The 14,728-nt window shown below is 39.8% G+C and overlaps 2 protein-coding genes across 6 annotated transcripts in view; both read left to right on the top strand.

The window, feature by feature from the left end:
* Window positions 1-4,766, top strand: part of LOC115105210 (actin binding LIM protein family, member 3) — a 128,027-nt gene extending 123,261 nt beyond the window's left edge. For 4 of the 5 annotated variants that reach the window (XM_065007180.1, XM_065007181.1, XM_065007179.1 and 1 more), the window contains 4 exons: window positions 819-851; window positions 1,438-1,496; window positions 1,670-1,730; window positions 1,842-2,188. In XM_065007180.1, the coding sequence (XP_064863252.1) occupies window positions 819-851; window positions 1,438-1,496; window positions 1,670-1,730; window positions 1,842-1,891 (203 nt within the window). In that variant the 3' untranslated portion in view covers window positions 1,892-2,188. Of the gene's footprint in view, window positions 1-818; window positions 852-1,437; window positions 1,497-1,669; window positions 1,731-1,841; window positions 2,255-2,405 lie in introns of those variants that run through there. The other variant, XM_029626957.2, reaches the window with a different exon arrangement.
* A 90-nt stretch (window positions 4,767-4,856) lies between these two features.
* LOC115105207 (actin filament-associated protein 1-like 1) overlaps window positions 4,857-14,728 on the top strand; it is a 41,758-nt gene continuing 31,886 nt past the window's right edge. Inside the window, exon 1 of the mRNA XM_029626950.2 lies at window positions 4,857-5,011. Coding sequence (XP_029482810.1) covers window positions 4,954-5,011 — 58 coding nt within the window. The 5' untranslated portion in view covers window positions 4,857-4,953. The remainder of the gene's footprint in view (window positions 5,012-14,728) is intronic.

The raw sequence follows: 14,728 nt of genomic DNA, 5'->3' as shown, positions 1-14,728 counted from the left end.
CAAAGAGAAACAACAGTCCATAATTTCTTTAAGACATGAAGGTCAGTCAATATGGAAAAGTTCAAGAACTTTGGAAGTTTCTTCAAGTGCCTTCTCAAAAACCATCAAGCGCTATGATGAAAATGGCTCTCTAGAGGACCGCCACAGGAATGGAAGACCCACAGTTACCTCTGCTGTTGAGGATAAGTGTTATTTAATAGTTTTGATGTCTTCACTACTATTCTGAAATGTAGAAAATAGTCAAAATAAAGATAAACCCTAGAATGAGTAGGTGTTCTAAAATGTTTACTGGTACTGTAAATAAGGAATAGGGTGCCATTTGGGACACACACGTTAGTACACATATTGTTGGAAGATTAAATGGTTATTCATCTCACTGAACCCACTTTTATTTAAGTCCTCCTTGTTGTATATCTCTTGTGTTCTTGTTATAGTCCTTGTTATATGTGTTAAGTCCTACTAGGACAAGCAGTGGAATTGTTGTCTGGCATTGTTCGTACAGACCTCTTCCATCTCTCCATCCTCACTGTAATCCATGAGAAGCTGTATCATACTATAGCTCCTAGAACATTGTTTTTCTCAAACCTGAGAACCCTGGATTCAAGACTGATTGTATCAGGAGGGTCTTTTAAGATTCTGTTGAGAAACCGGTATAGGATCTTTATGAGACCAGATGAGAACACTTAACCATGCACCTCTACAAGCAGAGGCTGTATCTAACCATGTCAACCCCCCTCCCTCTCTCCCCCGCTCTCTCTTTCTCTGTCTTTCTCTCTCTGTCTCCATCTGTCTCCACCTATATATTGCTCTCTCTGCAGCTCCCACCAGATCCCACTACAATGCAAGCAGTGGTGAGTGATATGACTCAGTGTCCTACTGTGCCTTGTCTGTCTGTCTGTCTGTACAGTGCTGAGGGTCATCACAAGGGCACAGTACAGTTATATCAGTGTATGCAAGATGAGCTCTTTAGCCATGTCACTCATCTGATATTGATTGATTCGTGTATGATCATCACAATGGCAACAAATGCCATTTTAATGAAATCAATTGTGCTCATAGTTGTTTACACAAGGATTACAAATCATGCATGTTGCATAGTAGAGGTTGAAAATATCAATGAATTAAAAATGTAAGATACAGTACATATTCTGCTGCATAATGGCTTTTGATACAGGCTTTGACATTTCTTTGTAATGTCATTGCCCGTAAATGAAAAGGACAGGGAGAAAGACAGGGATTCGCCATTGTGTTTGCTCTTAGCGCCCCCTGCTGTCTCTTATACACATCTGCATGTGTTCTCTGTTAGAAATGCTAATTGCCCCATCCGTCACTGAGCGTTTCCAATGATATGTGCAGTGTTCTGCTGTGGCCCAGTGTGTGGGTGTGTTGTAGCTCACAGGCTGAACGGCAGGGATGCTTGTGTTTGCTCACTTCCAGATTCCTTCATCGCCAAGTCATCCTCGTTGCCTGGGTATGGCAGGAACGGACTGCACAGGGTGAGTTCTCTGAGGGTGGGAGGTGTGACGAATGAGGGGGTGCGGGGTTGTCACAGGGTGTGGGGGTTGAACATGGGCCCTGTGGATCCAAATCAGCTCAAGACCAATAACTTGTGGCTATGGCCTGATGTGGGCTTTGGGTAATAATTATACTTGTTGTCTGTCTCTTTCAGCCCCAGAGTGCGGATTATTTCCAGTACGACAGCAGCAATGTAGTGAACTGGGGAATCAGAGGTTAGCAAAAATGGGTTTGCCTTTCAATGTCATGACTTGAATACAAAATACATAACCAATGAGAATATGTATAAATGTGCTGATCAGTTCTTTTTCTCTCTTTTTCTACAGAATACAAGGTAAGATGTTGCAAATTCCGTAACAAACTGTCCACCACTTAACCAAAGATAAGCTGACAGTAGAGAACTCTAGAACAGAAAAGAGGAAATTGAGCCCAATAAGAAAGGAACAGTGAGAGTGTCGTCCTACTGATCTGCTGCTATGGCTCTGAGAGGAAGTCATTCATCTGTACAACAGAGGAAGTACAGATGAATGTATGACACGGGCCAACGTCTCTGAGCCATTGGCAATAGGATGGGCGGCATTGCTTAGTCTGCGTGTGGTGTGACAATCTAAACGTTGAACGTTTGGCTCATAACCACAGTACGCCACTCCTCCCTCAGATCTACCCATATGACGTGTTGATAGTCACCGTAAGGGGGCGCAACCAGCCCCCCAATGACGTGGACAGAGCCAGACTAGAGGTGAGTTTCTCTCAGGTTTGTAAACATGCAAGTAATGCAAACCCCTCACTTTACGTACTATGGAGAAAGTCGAAAGTATTCTATTTCTGAGATGGTTCTGACTATGTCACTCCGACAACACTAACATATGTGTTTAATCTCTCTCTGCCAGCGCCACCTGTCTCCTGAGGAGTTCTACCGGGTGTTTAGGATGACTATGGCTGACTTTGACCGGCTGGCACTGTGGAAGAGAAACGAGCTGAAGAAACAAGTCAGGTTGTTCTGAAAGGACTGTCATGTAGAAGCTCAGTGTAGCAACCTGCTGGGCTTAACTTTAGAGACGCCCAAGTCCTCACTGAGAGCCATAACAACTAGTCTGGATAGTCCGCCACACTGGCCAGAGACACGGCAGAACCCGAACTAGAACCAGCATGGTTCTAGCCATAGACATATAATGCATTTTAATTCTCCGGTTCTATGGTTCCATCACATGCTCTGGGTCATAGAAACCCATCCAGTCTGAGTCTATACATCAATAATATCTCTCTGGCGAAAGAGGACTAGCATACTACTACTCCTCCCAAGCTATGTCTGTCCGTGGAAACCTACATCTGCAGAGAGGTCTAGACCATGCTAGTTCTGCCTATGCTTTCAGTATTTTCAGTTTTATTATTATGAGTTTTAACTATAGTTTATGGCTGTCGTGTCATGAGGTTATAGCATCTTTGAAGCCTCTTCTAGGTTGCAGGTTTGGGAAGCTCTGAGACATTGCCTTATGGCCAAGCAGGAAAGAGAACAGCAGCAAACTGTCCAAACAGAACGTGCTACCAGATTAGCCTTGTCTTTGCTTTCTTTACTCGAAATATATTGTTTCATTCACCGCCTTTTTTTGTTTGTTTTTTAACAGTGAGACTAAAACTTTATTGCTTTATAGAGCGAAGGTTCACCTCGGAGCGAAAGGCTAGATTGATATATTGTGGTAGCCTACAGTTGAATTAAATGAGTGGATTATATTGGATGTTTACTGAAAAGCCAAAGTAATATTATTATGTTAAGAAATTATGATTTTCGTTATTTTTGTCAAATGCATAAACAAACTGAATGCATGTTTCCAGAAATGGTTCCCGTGTGAGTATGAGACCAGGCTCTTGCCTTCGTACTGAAAGTTCATTGATTTGCTATACTAAATTGATGAAAAGGATCTGAACAATGTAATGTAAGTATTGGAGTTCTGGATTATTTTAGTACTCTCAATTTCAATTGAACCTGGACATGTCATTTACAGTAATGGAATATCATTTACAGTAATGTAATATCATGTTATAAATGGATATGGGATTGTAATTTAGAGCTGGGATTGTATTTAGGATAACAGCTAACCTGTGAGTGACTTGTCATGGGGAGACTTGACCTGATTATATCTCAACACATAGAGATGGAGAAAATGAATAGAGATAGAAATGAATAACATGGAATCTGAACTGCTTCTAAATACATATTTAGAAAGTGTATTGAAGGGGATTGGTGACCAGAGGTCTGGATAACAGATGAGGTATGGATCTGAATTAGATGACAACTCAAAGGAGTTGAATGGAATCTTCCCTTAACAATACAATGTGAGGAAGGAAGGAATCGGGGTGAGGGAATTTTGTAGATGTTGGAGTGGAATTGATTTGATGCAATTGTCCTGATTGGTCTTTGTTGACGCCGGTCCCAAATGATAACCAGGGTTGCTGTGCTAAAGCTTACACTATAGTGTACATACAGTAGAACTAACAATTTTCCTGTTGGGTTTTGAAGAGGTGACTCATAGTTATCCAATAGATTATCCAATATTGTTGGTACATTATATACATGCAAAACTGTCCCTTTTCGTTCTGTCCTGTTTCTCTTCCCATTGTTTACCTTTTTATTTTTGTTCCTTTTGTTATCCTGTTGTTTCCCATTTTATTTCTGTCCCTTGTTTTCCTGTTGTTTCCCCCTTCATTTCTGTCCATTTTGTTTTGCTGTTGTTTCCACTTTTATTTCTGTCCCTATTGTTCTCTTTCTTAGTATATACATGCAAAACTGTCTCTTTTCTTTTCAATTTGATTTGAATAGTCTGTTATGAGGTTGTGTCAAAGGAAATAATGCTTCTGATTGTTAGTGTATGGAGCACTGCCTTTATCAGACTGTAATATTAGTCATACTGACTAGCAGTCATCTAGTATAACTACTCTTGCTGCCATCTTTGTAATGGCTGTTTGTTTTATTGATTTGTGTGTGTGTGTGTGTGTGTGTGTGTGTGTGTGTGTGTGTGTCACAAGATATCATAGACATTTACAATACTGTCAATAATGTAAAAACAGTACTTCCATAATTTACAATCCCATCTCATCGACATTAATTATAAAAGGGGCAACTTTTACATTGACGTTTTCGTTTTGTAACTGTACAAAGCAATCTGCTTATTATTTATTTCCCTGTCAGACCTACTGCCCAGTAAATTATGTATATATCGTATTTAAATAAATGCAGTTTACATGTGGATAAATGTCTGTGTTGATTGTGCAAAGGTGATGTCATCATGTGTAGTAGCACAGCAGCCAATAGGATTCGCTCTATATTCGCTTAGGTCCCTGTGAGCGCGAGTAGATGAGGTGAACTCGCATTTCTGTGTCACTTTTCGACACGCATGGGGGGATACATCGTGTAATGCAGCGCAAACTTGGCCAAAATCAATGAATGTCAAAGAAAAACCGGCTTGGAAAGCACACATTGATACCAGTAGCGATAACTGTAAGTAACGGTCCTATTTCTACCACAATGGCATGCAATGAATAGCGATTGGTAACTAGTGAAGGAAAGTTTGGACATATCTCTATCCCTATATCTCTGTTACTGACATGATAGATTAGTCTGATTTTTGCTATGTCATATCGCAGTAATGTAAAGTCGGTGCATAGATGCTGTGTGAGTTTAACACGGATTCATTCATCTAGTTTCAGCGGGGTGATGCAATCTAATGCTAACAGTCCCTGTGGGAAGCTGAGCTGGAGTATGTGATGTGGAAGCGCGCTGTGTTGGCTTGCCTCTGCATCTTCTCTGCGCATAGCAATACACTGTATTTTGTGGCGGAGGGAGAAATGAATTATTTATTTCCCAAATGTTCATTTCTTTTTATCAGAGGGCTATAATAATTGTTATAATGACTAGAAAATAAAATCAATTGAAGTTTCAAATAGCCCTACACATAGTAATACAACATTATTATCTCCATGTAGATACAAAGGTATTACTTCTTGATCCAAATTTGAATAGAAAAAGGCGAGACTAGTTAGTAGAAAACAGTTGTGGGTTTTTCTCTTCTGTGTTATAATAAATCCTGTCCACCTCTCCCCCTACTCTGCATCATTGTCATGGACCTTGACCTTTATCAGTGTTTCCTAGTCTTTCCCTTCCTCTCACTACCTCCTGTCCTCTGTGCTCTGCTAGTTGAAGGCCAGGCCGCTGGGATCACTATTTATGACTGGAGTGAAAACTAACTACCTTACTCTGAATCCAGGAAGTCAGTCCGTCTTGTGCCCCAACAAACACCAGGAAAGAATACTCATCACTATGCATGCTGTTTGTTTCTAGCCACTGTGTGTGTGTGTGTGTGTGTGTGTGTGTGTGTGTGTGTGTGTGTGTGTGTGTGTGTGTGTGTGTGTGTGTGTGTGCGTGTGTACGTGTGTTTGAGAAAGTGCATGCGTGCGAGCATGCCTGTGTGTGTGTGTGTTTACATGCATAGCTGAATGGAAATTATTTTAATTTCTCTCCCTCTTAATTACTCATTCACAAAATAGGCAGCCATAGCACAAAGACACACATTGCTCAGTGACCTACAGTACATGTTGCATATCTAATGTGTTTTGCAATGGTATGTTCTAGCTACAGTACATTCCCTGTACTGTCTTTGCACATTTGTGTTTGAGTCTTTAGTCTTGGCCCACATTCTGTTCCCACAGGGTCGTTCCACCTCAAATAGCACAAGAACGAGGATTTCAACATCCACGTCTAAGATTGTGCTGAAATTGTTTAAAACATTATTTTTTTCAAATATAATTTGATCTCTGAGAAATTAAGCTAATTGATTGCACCCAAATTGGCAATTTTAATTTATAGGATTCATATAAAATTCAATAAATATAGTACCAAACATCCGATTTGGACCAAACTTCTTCATATCATTGAATAAGACATGAGGAATCAAATTAAATGAAGAAAAAAAGCTACCCACAGTCCCCCCGCACCCTCGCCAAATCCCACCCCAACAACCATTATATAGTATCAGTTCTCTATGTCTGACAAGTAGTATGGAGCTGTGGCTTGGAGTATTGTTTTTTCATACTATATAGTGTATTCCCTGTGAGTCTTGTGATGTCCTCCATGAAAGCAATTCAGTTTTGTGTGTGTGTGTGTGGTTTATTCCCTTTAAAAAGGTCTGGATTATTTAGACCATTCCTGGTGAAGGAGCAAACCATTGGGCTACAGCAGTTCTAATCGTTTAATGTTATGTTCTCTAATGGTATTCTATGGTAAAAGACTCAAACACACACTGTAGTATTTTCCAATGGTAATAAATTTATTTATTTTTAACTTTTTTTACCGTTATTTAAAAGTTAAAGTTGGGTTTAATGGTAAATGTCACTAATCACTACATATAGAGATGTTTTCTCATATTTTTATTGAAAAATGTATGACTGCCATGGAATGGTTTATAATTGTATTATTTTATTTATGTTTTCACAATATTTTAGTCACTAGCCCATTTCGCCATCCAAGTTTTGGGGTTGTAGGAAAAGTCTTCATATGAGCATTGCACCATAGGGATAGCCCTCTCCGAGAGATGCAAGGAGAGTTGGGTGGAAGCATTAGGTTGCTAAGAGAAGTACAAATTGAATTGCTTTCATGGAGGACTGGCTTGATTTGTGAAGATGACCACACAATCCATTTTCATTATCGGTTGTCTACCCAAAATGCATTTTTTTTGTGATTCATTTATAAATAATAATAAACACAAGAGACCAGCAAACTTTAAAAAAGGGCAAAACCTGGTACTTTCACATGGTTTAACAGGAAATAAGGCAAGCAACTTGAATGACAAATTTCTCTGAAAAGGGAAAGAAAACCTCACCAGATTCACAGGGAATACTGATGCCATATCTTCATTTGATCATCCTGTTGTTGCAGGAATTTTCCTGCACAGCGGGGAAATGCAAACTTGTACCCTATTTGAGGTTCAAAAAGGCTTCTAAAGTTTGTAATTTCTACTGTAAAATGTCAGACTTGATTTGCAAAAAAAATGGCCATTCATTATAATCTACATAATAATTCACATTTCCTGTTGATGCAGGATTATTTTTCTGCTGTAGCAAACTGGCTCAGATTACAATCCTACATCTGTACATTCAGGCCCGGCTCCAGGATGACATGCCTGAAGGGACATTTCAAATTGAACTAGAGCCCTAATAAAACAAAGGTTCAAACATATCTGAAGTGTAGCCGTACACAACAACCGTTGTTTTATATAATAACACAAGAAAGATGTGTGCCCCACTAACACATACTGTACAAGTGTATCCGAAATGACCTGAGTGGCGCAGTGGTCTAAGGCATTGCATCGCTGTGCTTGAGGCGTCCCTACAGACCCGGGTTCGATCCCTGGCTGTGTCGCAGCTGGCTGCGACCGTGAGACCCATGAGGCGGTGCACAATTGGCCCAAAGTCATCTGGGTTAGGGGAGGGTTTGGCTGGTCAGGATGTCCTTGTCCCACCGCGATCTAGTTACTCCTGTGGCGGGCCGGGCGCATGTACGCTGCCAGTTTTACAGTGTTCCTAATGCTTGGTATACTGTATTCTAGAAATTATTCATACCTCATACCTAAATTATTCCACAGTTTGTTGTCTTACAGCCTGAATTCAAAATGGATTAAATATACATTTGTTTAGCCATCTACACACAATAACCCATAATGACAAAGTGAAAACATGTTTAGATGTTTTTTTTAAATCCAGAAATATTTCATTTACATAAGTTTTCACACCTCTGAGTCAATACCTGTTAGAATCACCTTTGGCAGTGATTACAGCTGTGAGTCTTCCTGGGTAAGTCTCTAAGAGCTTTGCAAACCTGGTGTCACGGCCGTCGAAAAAAGTGGACCAAAGTGCAACGTTGTGAGCAAACATTTTCCTTTTTATTTAAAATGTCACCAACAAAACAACGCCATGACGTTTACAGGGCTATAGCGCCACTAACAAAGATAACTACCCACACTGAAGGAGGGGGAAAAGGGCTACCTAAGTATGATTCCCAATCAGAGACAACGATAGACAGCTGTCCCTGATTGAGAACCATACCCGGCCAAAACATAGAAATAAAGAAACATAGAAAACAAAACATAGAATGCCCGCCCAAATCACTCCCTGACCAAACCAAAATCGAGACATAAAAAGGCTCTCTCAGGTCAGGGAGTGACACCTGGATTGTACAATATTTGGCCATTATTCTTTTTAAAATTATTGAAGCTATGTCAAGTTGGTTGCTTGTCATTGCTAGACAGCCATTTTCAAGTTTTGCCATAGATTTTCAAGTAAATTTAAGTCAAAACTGTAACTAGGCCACTAGGAACATTCAATGTCGTCTTGGTAACCAACTCCAGTGTATACTTGGCCTTGTATTTTATGTTTTTGTCTTGCTGAAAGGTGAATTTGTCTCCCAGTGTCTGTTGGATAGCAGACTGAACCAGGTTTTCCTCTAGGATTTTGCCTGTGCTTAGCTCTGTTCTGTTTATTTGTATTTATTTGTATGAAAAACTCCCTAGTCCTTTCCGATGACAACCATAACGTGATGCAGCCACCACCATGCTTGAAAATATGAAGAGCGGTACTCAGTGTTGTGTTGGATTTTCCCCAAACATAATGCTTTGTATTCAGGACATAAAGTTAATTTATTTTCCTTTTTTTTTGCAGTTTTACTTTAGTGCCTTATTGCAAGCAGGATGCACGTTTTCAAATATTTTATTCTGTACAGGCTTCCTTCTTTTCACTGTCATTTAGGTTAGTATTGTGATGTAACTACAATGTTGTTGATCCATCCTCACTTTTCTCTTATCACAGCCATTAAAACTCTGACTGTTTTAAAGTCACCATTGGCCTCATGGTGAAATCCCTGAGCGGTTTCCTTCCTTTCCGGCAACTGAGTAAGGAAGGACGCCTTTATCTTTGTAGTGACTGGTTGTATTGATACACTATCCAAAGTGTAATTATTAACTTCACCATACTCAAAGGGATATTCAATATCTGCAATAGGTGCCCTTCTTTGTGAGGCATTGGAAAACATCCCTGGTCTTTGTGGTTGAATCTGTGTTGGAAATTCACTGCGCGACTGAGGGACCTTACTGCTAATTGTATGTGTGGGGTACAGAGATGAGGTAGTCATTCACAAATCATGTTAAACACTATTGTTGCACACAGAGTGAGTCCATGCAACATTATGTTACTTGTTAAGCACATGTTTACTCCTGAACTAATATAGGCTTTTTTTTAATTAATTTGTAAACATTTCTAAAAAGATAATTCCACTTTGACATTATCTCAATTGAACCCATTTAAAATTCAGGCTGTAACACAACAAAATGTGGGAAAAGTCAAGGGGTGTGGATACCTTCTGAAGGTACTGTCACTACTGCTGTACTCACCTTTTCTATTCATATACTGTCCATACTGTCTATACACACCATGCTATATAACTACTGCTGTACTCACCTTTTCTATTCATATACTGTCCATACTGTCTATACACACCATGCTATATAACTACTGCTGTACTCACCTTTTCTATTCATATACTGTCCATACTGTCTATACACACCATGCTATATAACTACTGCTGTACTCACCTTTTCTATTCATATACTGTCCATACTGTCTATACACACCATGCTATATAACTACTGCTGTACTCACCTTTTCTATTCATATACTGTCCATACTGTCTATACACACCATGCTATATAACTACTGCTGTACTCACCTTTTCTATTCATATACTGTCCATACTGTCTATACACACCATGCTATATAACTACTGCTGTACTCACCTTTTCTATTCATATACTGTCCATACTGTCTATACACACCATGCTATATAACTACTGCTGTACTCACCTTTTCTATTCATATACTGTCCATACTGTCTATACACACCATGCTATATAACTACTGCTGTACTCACCTTTTCTATTCATATACTGTACATACTGTCTATACACACCATGCTATATAACTACTGCTGTACTCACCCTTTCTATTCATATACTGTCCATACTGTCTATACACACCATGCTATATAACTACTGCTGTACTCACCTTTTCTATTCATATACTGTCCATACTGTCTATACACACCATGCTATATAACTACTGCTGTACTCACCTTTTCTATTCATATACTGTCCATACCGTCTATACACACCATGCTATATAACTACTGCTGTACTCACCTTTTCTATTCATATACTGTCCATACCGTCCATACACACCATGCTATATAACTACTGCTGTACTCACCTTTTCTATTCATATACTGTCCATACTGTCTATACACACCATGCTATATAACTACTGCTGTACTCACCTTTTCTATTCATATACTGTCCATACTGTCTATACACACCATGCTATATAACTACTGCTGTACTCACCTTTTCTATTCATATACTGTCCATACTGTCCATACACACCATGCTATATAACTACTGCTGTACTCACCTTTTCTATTCATATACTGTCCATACTGTCTATACACACCATGCTATATAACTACTGCTGTACTCACCTTTTCTATTCATATACTGTCCATACTGTCTATACACACCATGCTATATAACTACTGCTGTACTCACCTTTTCTATTCATATACTGTCCATACTGTCTATACACACCATGCTATATAACTACTGCTGTACTCACCTTTTCTATTCATATACTGTCCATACTGTCTATACACACCATGCTATATAACTACTGCTGTACTCACCTTTTCTATTCATATACTGTCCATACTGTCCATACACACCCTGCTATATAACTACTGCTGTACTCACCTTTTCGATTCATATACTGTCCATACTGTCTATACACACCATGCTATATAACTACTGCCGTACTCACCTTTTCTATTCATATACTGTCCATACACACCACCTAAATACATAGATATTTATATTCCTGACTCTGACATTGCTCGTTCTGATATTTCTTAATTCCTTTCTTTGAATGTTTTGAGATGTGTGTATCGTTAGTTGTTACCACACTGTTGGAGCTAGAAACAAGCATTTCGCTGCACCTGTGATAACATCTGTAAAATATGTGTACGAGACCAATGATATTGTTTTTGATTTGATTTGAACCTGCTCTGAGCTCAACGTTCCTCTTTGGAAGACATTTTGAGAGGCCCAGTCATTAACATAGGGAAACATTAATAACAAAACAATCAAATAAAAGGTTCCTGGAGTATCTGTTAGGGGTCCTTAAAATTGAAACTGTGAGGGAACCCTATAAGTTCTTCGAAGAACCCTTTTAATGGATCCTCAAAGTTCTTTTTGAAGAACCTTTTGGGGCAAAAAGAAAATCTTAACTACCCCCCCTATTATTATTATCATTATTATTTATTATTATTATTAGCATTACTATTAATAATAATAATAATATGCATGACAATAACAACAATAAACACAACATTTTAGTTGTCAGTGTTTCTTATGATTTTAGTGGCAAAGCTGAATAAAAAAAATCCAAATATGAGGTAAACTCATATTTGGGGGTGATTAACAAAACATGCACACGACAGAATTCATACCTTGGTTTTTGTGGTGAATGTGAATGAAAAAAACTGTTTTGATCATGGTTTTCAGACACATACCTTGTCCACAATGTAGAAAGAAGCCTATGGGATATTCATTGAAGAGGTAAGGGAGGAGGATGGTAAATGTGATCTGCATAATATACCAACACCAATTGACATACCTTTGTTTGCCTCCTCGTCTGTATACCTGCAGACACAAAAGTGAGCAGTTCAGTCACCTCCACCCAATACAGCTAGCCTTCAACATATTGTTATAGCCCACATAATCCTACCTCTATGATGACTGATATCCATGGAATTGTGTCCGTTTTGTGTTTTTAGAAAGATTTGCACATGTGAAAAGATAGATGATAACTTCATAGAACAATATCAATTTAGATTACACAAGGGACAAACGGTACCTTAAATTCAGATCTTTACATTTTTCAGTTAAGTGCCTGCACCTGCTGTCCTTTCAAATCCAAATGTATCAGTTAGGTCTTTTTTAGAGTGCACCATAAGTCCCATTAGAATAAATATGTGATTCATGTTCTCCTTGTCCAAATAATAGAAGCTTAACTCAAAAGGTCTCCACCTATGCACTGAGCGCTGAGAGAAGTTCACACTCACTTGGGACACATCAATACATATGTATGTAAAAACACATCAAAGTTGGAGTGGACTCGAATTCAACTTGAATGTAAAAGTGGACAAGGGAATGTCTCACAGGATGAGGGCTTTAGATAAACATTATAGTGCTTGTTGATTTAGGAATGTATACAGAGTGAGATCTACTGCAGAATGTTACCATATAGAACTCTGTGGGGCTTGAAAAGGTATTTCCTTCTGAATCTTACCATGACAGTCTGTGTAACTGGGGCCCTGATTTGTTTTGTTCTTCTTCTCCTGAACACGTTACCCGACTTGGAAAAACTGGGTCCTACTTATATAATATACACCAAAGGCCACTGCACAAGGTAGGCAAATTCTGATAGTTGGTCATATTTTGAGGTACAGTATTTTGGTGGCTATCGTCGAGGATTCATCGAGTGGGTCTGGGATTAAGACCCCTCTCACAGCTGTGCACATGGCACACTCCTATAAATACCCTGGGCCACAGAGACAAAGCCCCCAGTCTTCTGCTGCTCATAAGGCCTGACAGCCTAACACTGTCTGTCTCACACACTGGAATGCCTGCTGAGACCAGCCTGACCAACAGCTCTCTCTCACATAGAGGCAGGGTGAAATCATATGCTATTATGGAGATATGAATAGAGATGTAAGAGCCAAAGTGGTCTTCGTCCGAGAGTGGCCCGCCACACTTTGGCTCATGCCCCCAATGCATGAAGGGGCACTCTGTATCTGTTGAACCCAAGGTCAAGGCCCCTAGCAGGGGAGGCTGAGATACTCTGACTGTGCTGTTTAAAAAAAAATCATGGTCATAGATGGGAGTTTGCTGAACTGAGACCTAATTTTCATGACTTGTCCCTCCTCTGACCTCTGAGAGTGTCACGGAGAGCCAAGCAGGTCGTAGAATAACGATAAGAGACATAGAGAGAGCTGTTCAAGCACGCACATCCCTAAGAGGCTTGGAGACATTTTATGAATGATTTGAATTCCCTCCTCAAATCTCACAAAGCGCCCTAGTAAGCCCATTACACAACCATCCTCACTGTTCACTTCTCAAGTATGTCGGTTATAATGTGTGTGTGTGTGCAGCATATTCTAGACTTCACAATATTCCTCCATCTCAGTGGAGCTGTTGGGGGTGTTGTTCTGCAAATGCACAAATATAACTCCCGTGACTGCATGATTGTAGGTCTCATGACTGGGTCTTTAGCTGAGGAGTCTATCCACTCACAAACACACACACACACACACACACACACACACACTCTTCCATTCTTCGGCAGTATGGTCTAAAAAAAGGGTTTTGTGAGGAATGGGGGGGGGGTCCTCTGCGGAGCATTGTCACAAACTTCCTGTTGATTTGCACTAAACTGTTTTGTGTTGAAATAATGGAGAGCAGCATCCTGAGTCTAAATAGAGACATTCAAAAAAACAACTGAGACTGTAAAAAAATTGTTGATGCTATGGTATGTTATTTTTGCGATGTGGTGGTGGCGTCTTGACAATGAGGATGCGGCCAAAGTAAACATTTTTTTGTAGACTTCCTGAAGACTCATAGTCAGTCACACTGACCAGTTGTTGTGATGGAGCATAGACCACCTCTGGGAGTTGGATGTTCTCAGGAAATATCTCTTATCTCCTGAACGTGTCTTATAATGCTTCACTTCTGTTCTCATTACCTTTTAATCTTCTGACGACTGCCCTGGTGTCATTACTATGTAATGACACATGTTGCCAATGTCATCCTACAATGCTGTCCTGTTCTTACCCTCCCTCTGAGTGCTGTGGCCTGTTGTCTGTCTGAGATCTGTGATTGACCCAATCCAACTTGTTGTTGTTGTCAACATTGAATTACATCCTCCCTCCCACAAAGGCCATGTGGCCTCCATGTGACCGGGCTCTGGTTGCACAAAGGCCCTCTCTGTGGATCCCTCCGCAGTCCTCACTGAGTGTGATGAACAGCAAGCCTCTTTCCCGCAACAGCTGATGTGCATCTTCAGA

Source organism: Oncorhynchus nerka, linkage group LG22 (assembly GCF_034236695.1).
Source record: "Oncorhynchus nerka isolate Pitt River linkage group LG22, Oner_Uvic_2.0, whole genome shotgun sequence".
NCBI lineage: Eukaryota > Metazoa > Chordata > Actinopteri > Salmoniformes > Salmonidae > Oncorhynchus > Oncorhynchus nerka.
This window is presented reverse-complemented; position numbering and strand designations above follow the sequence as displayed.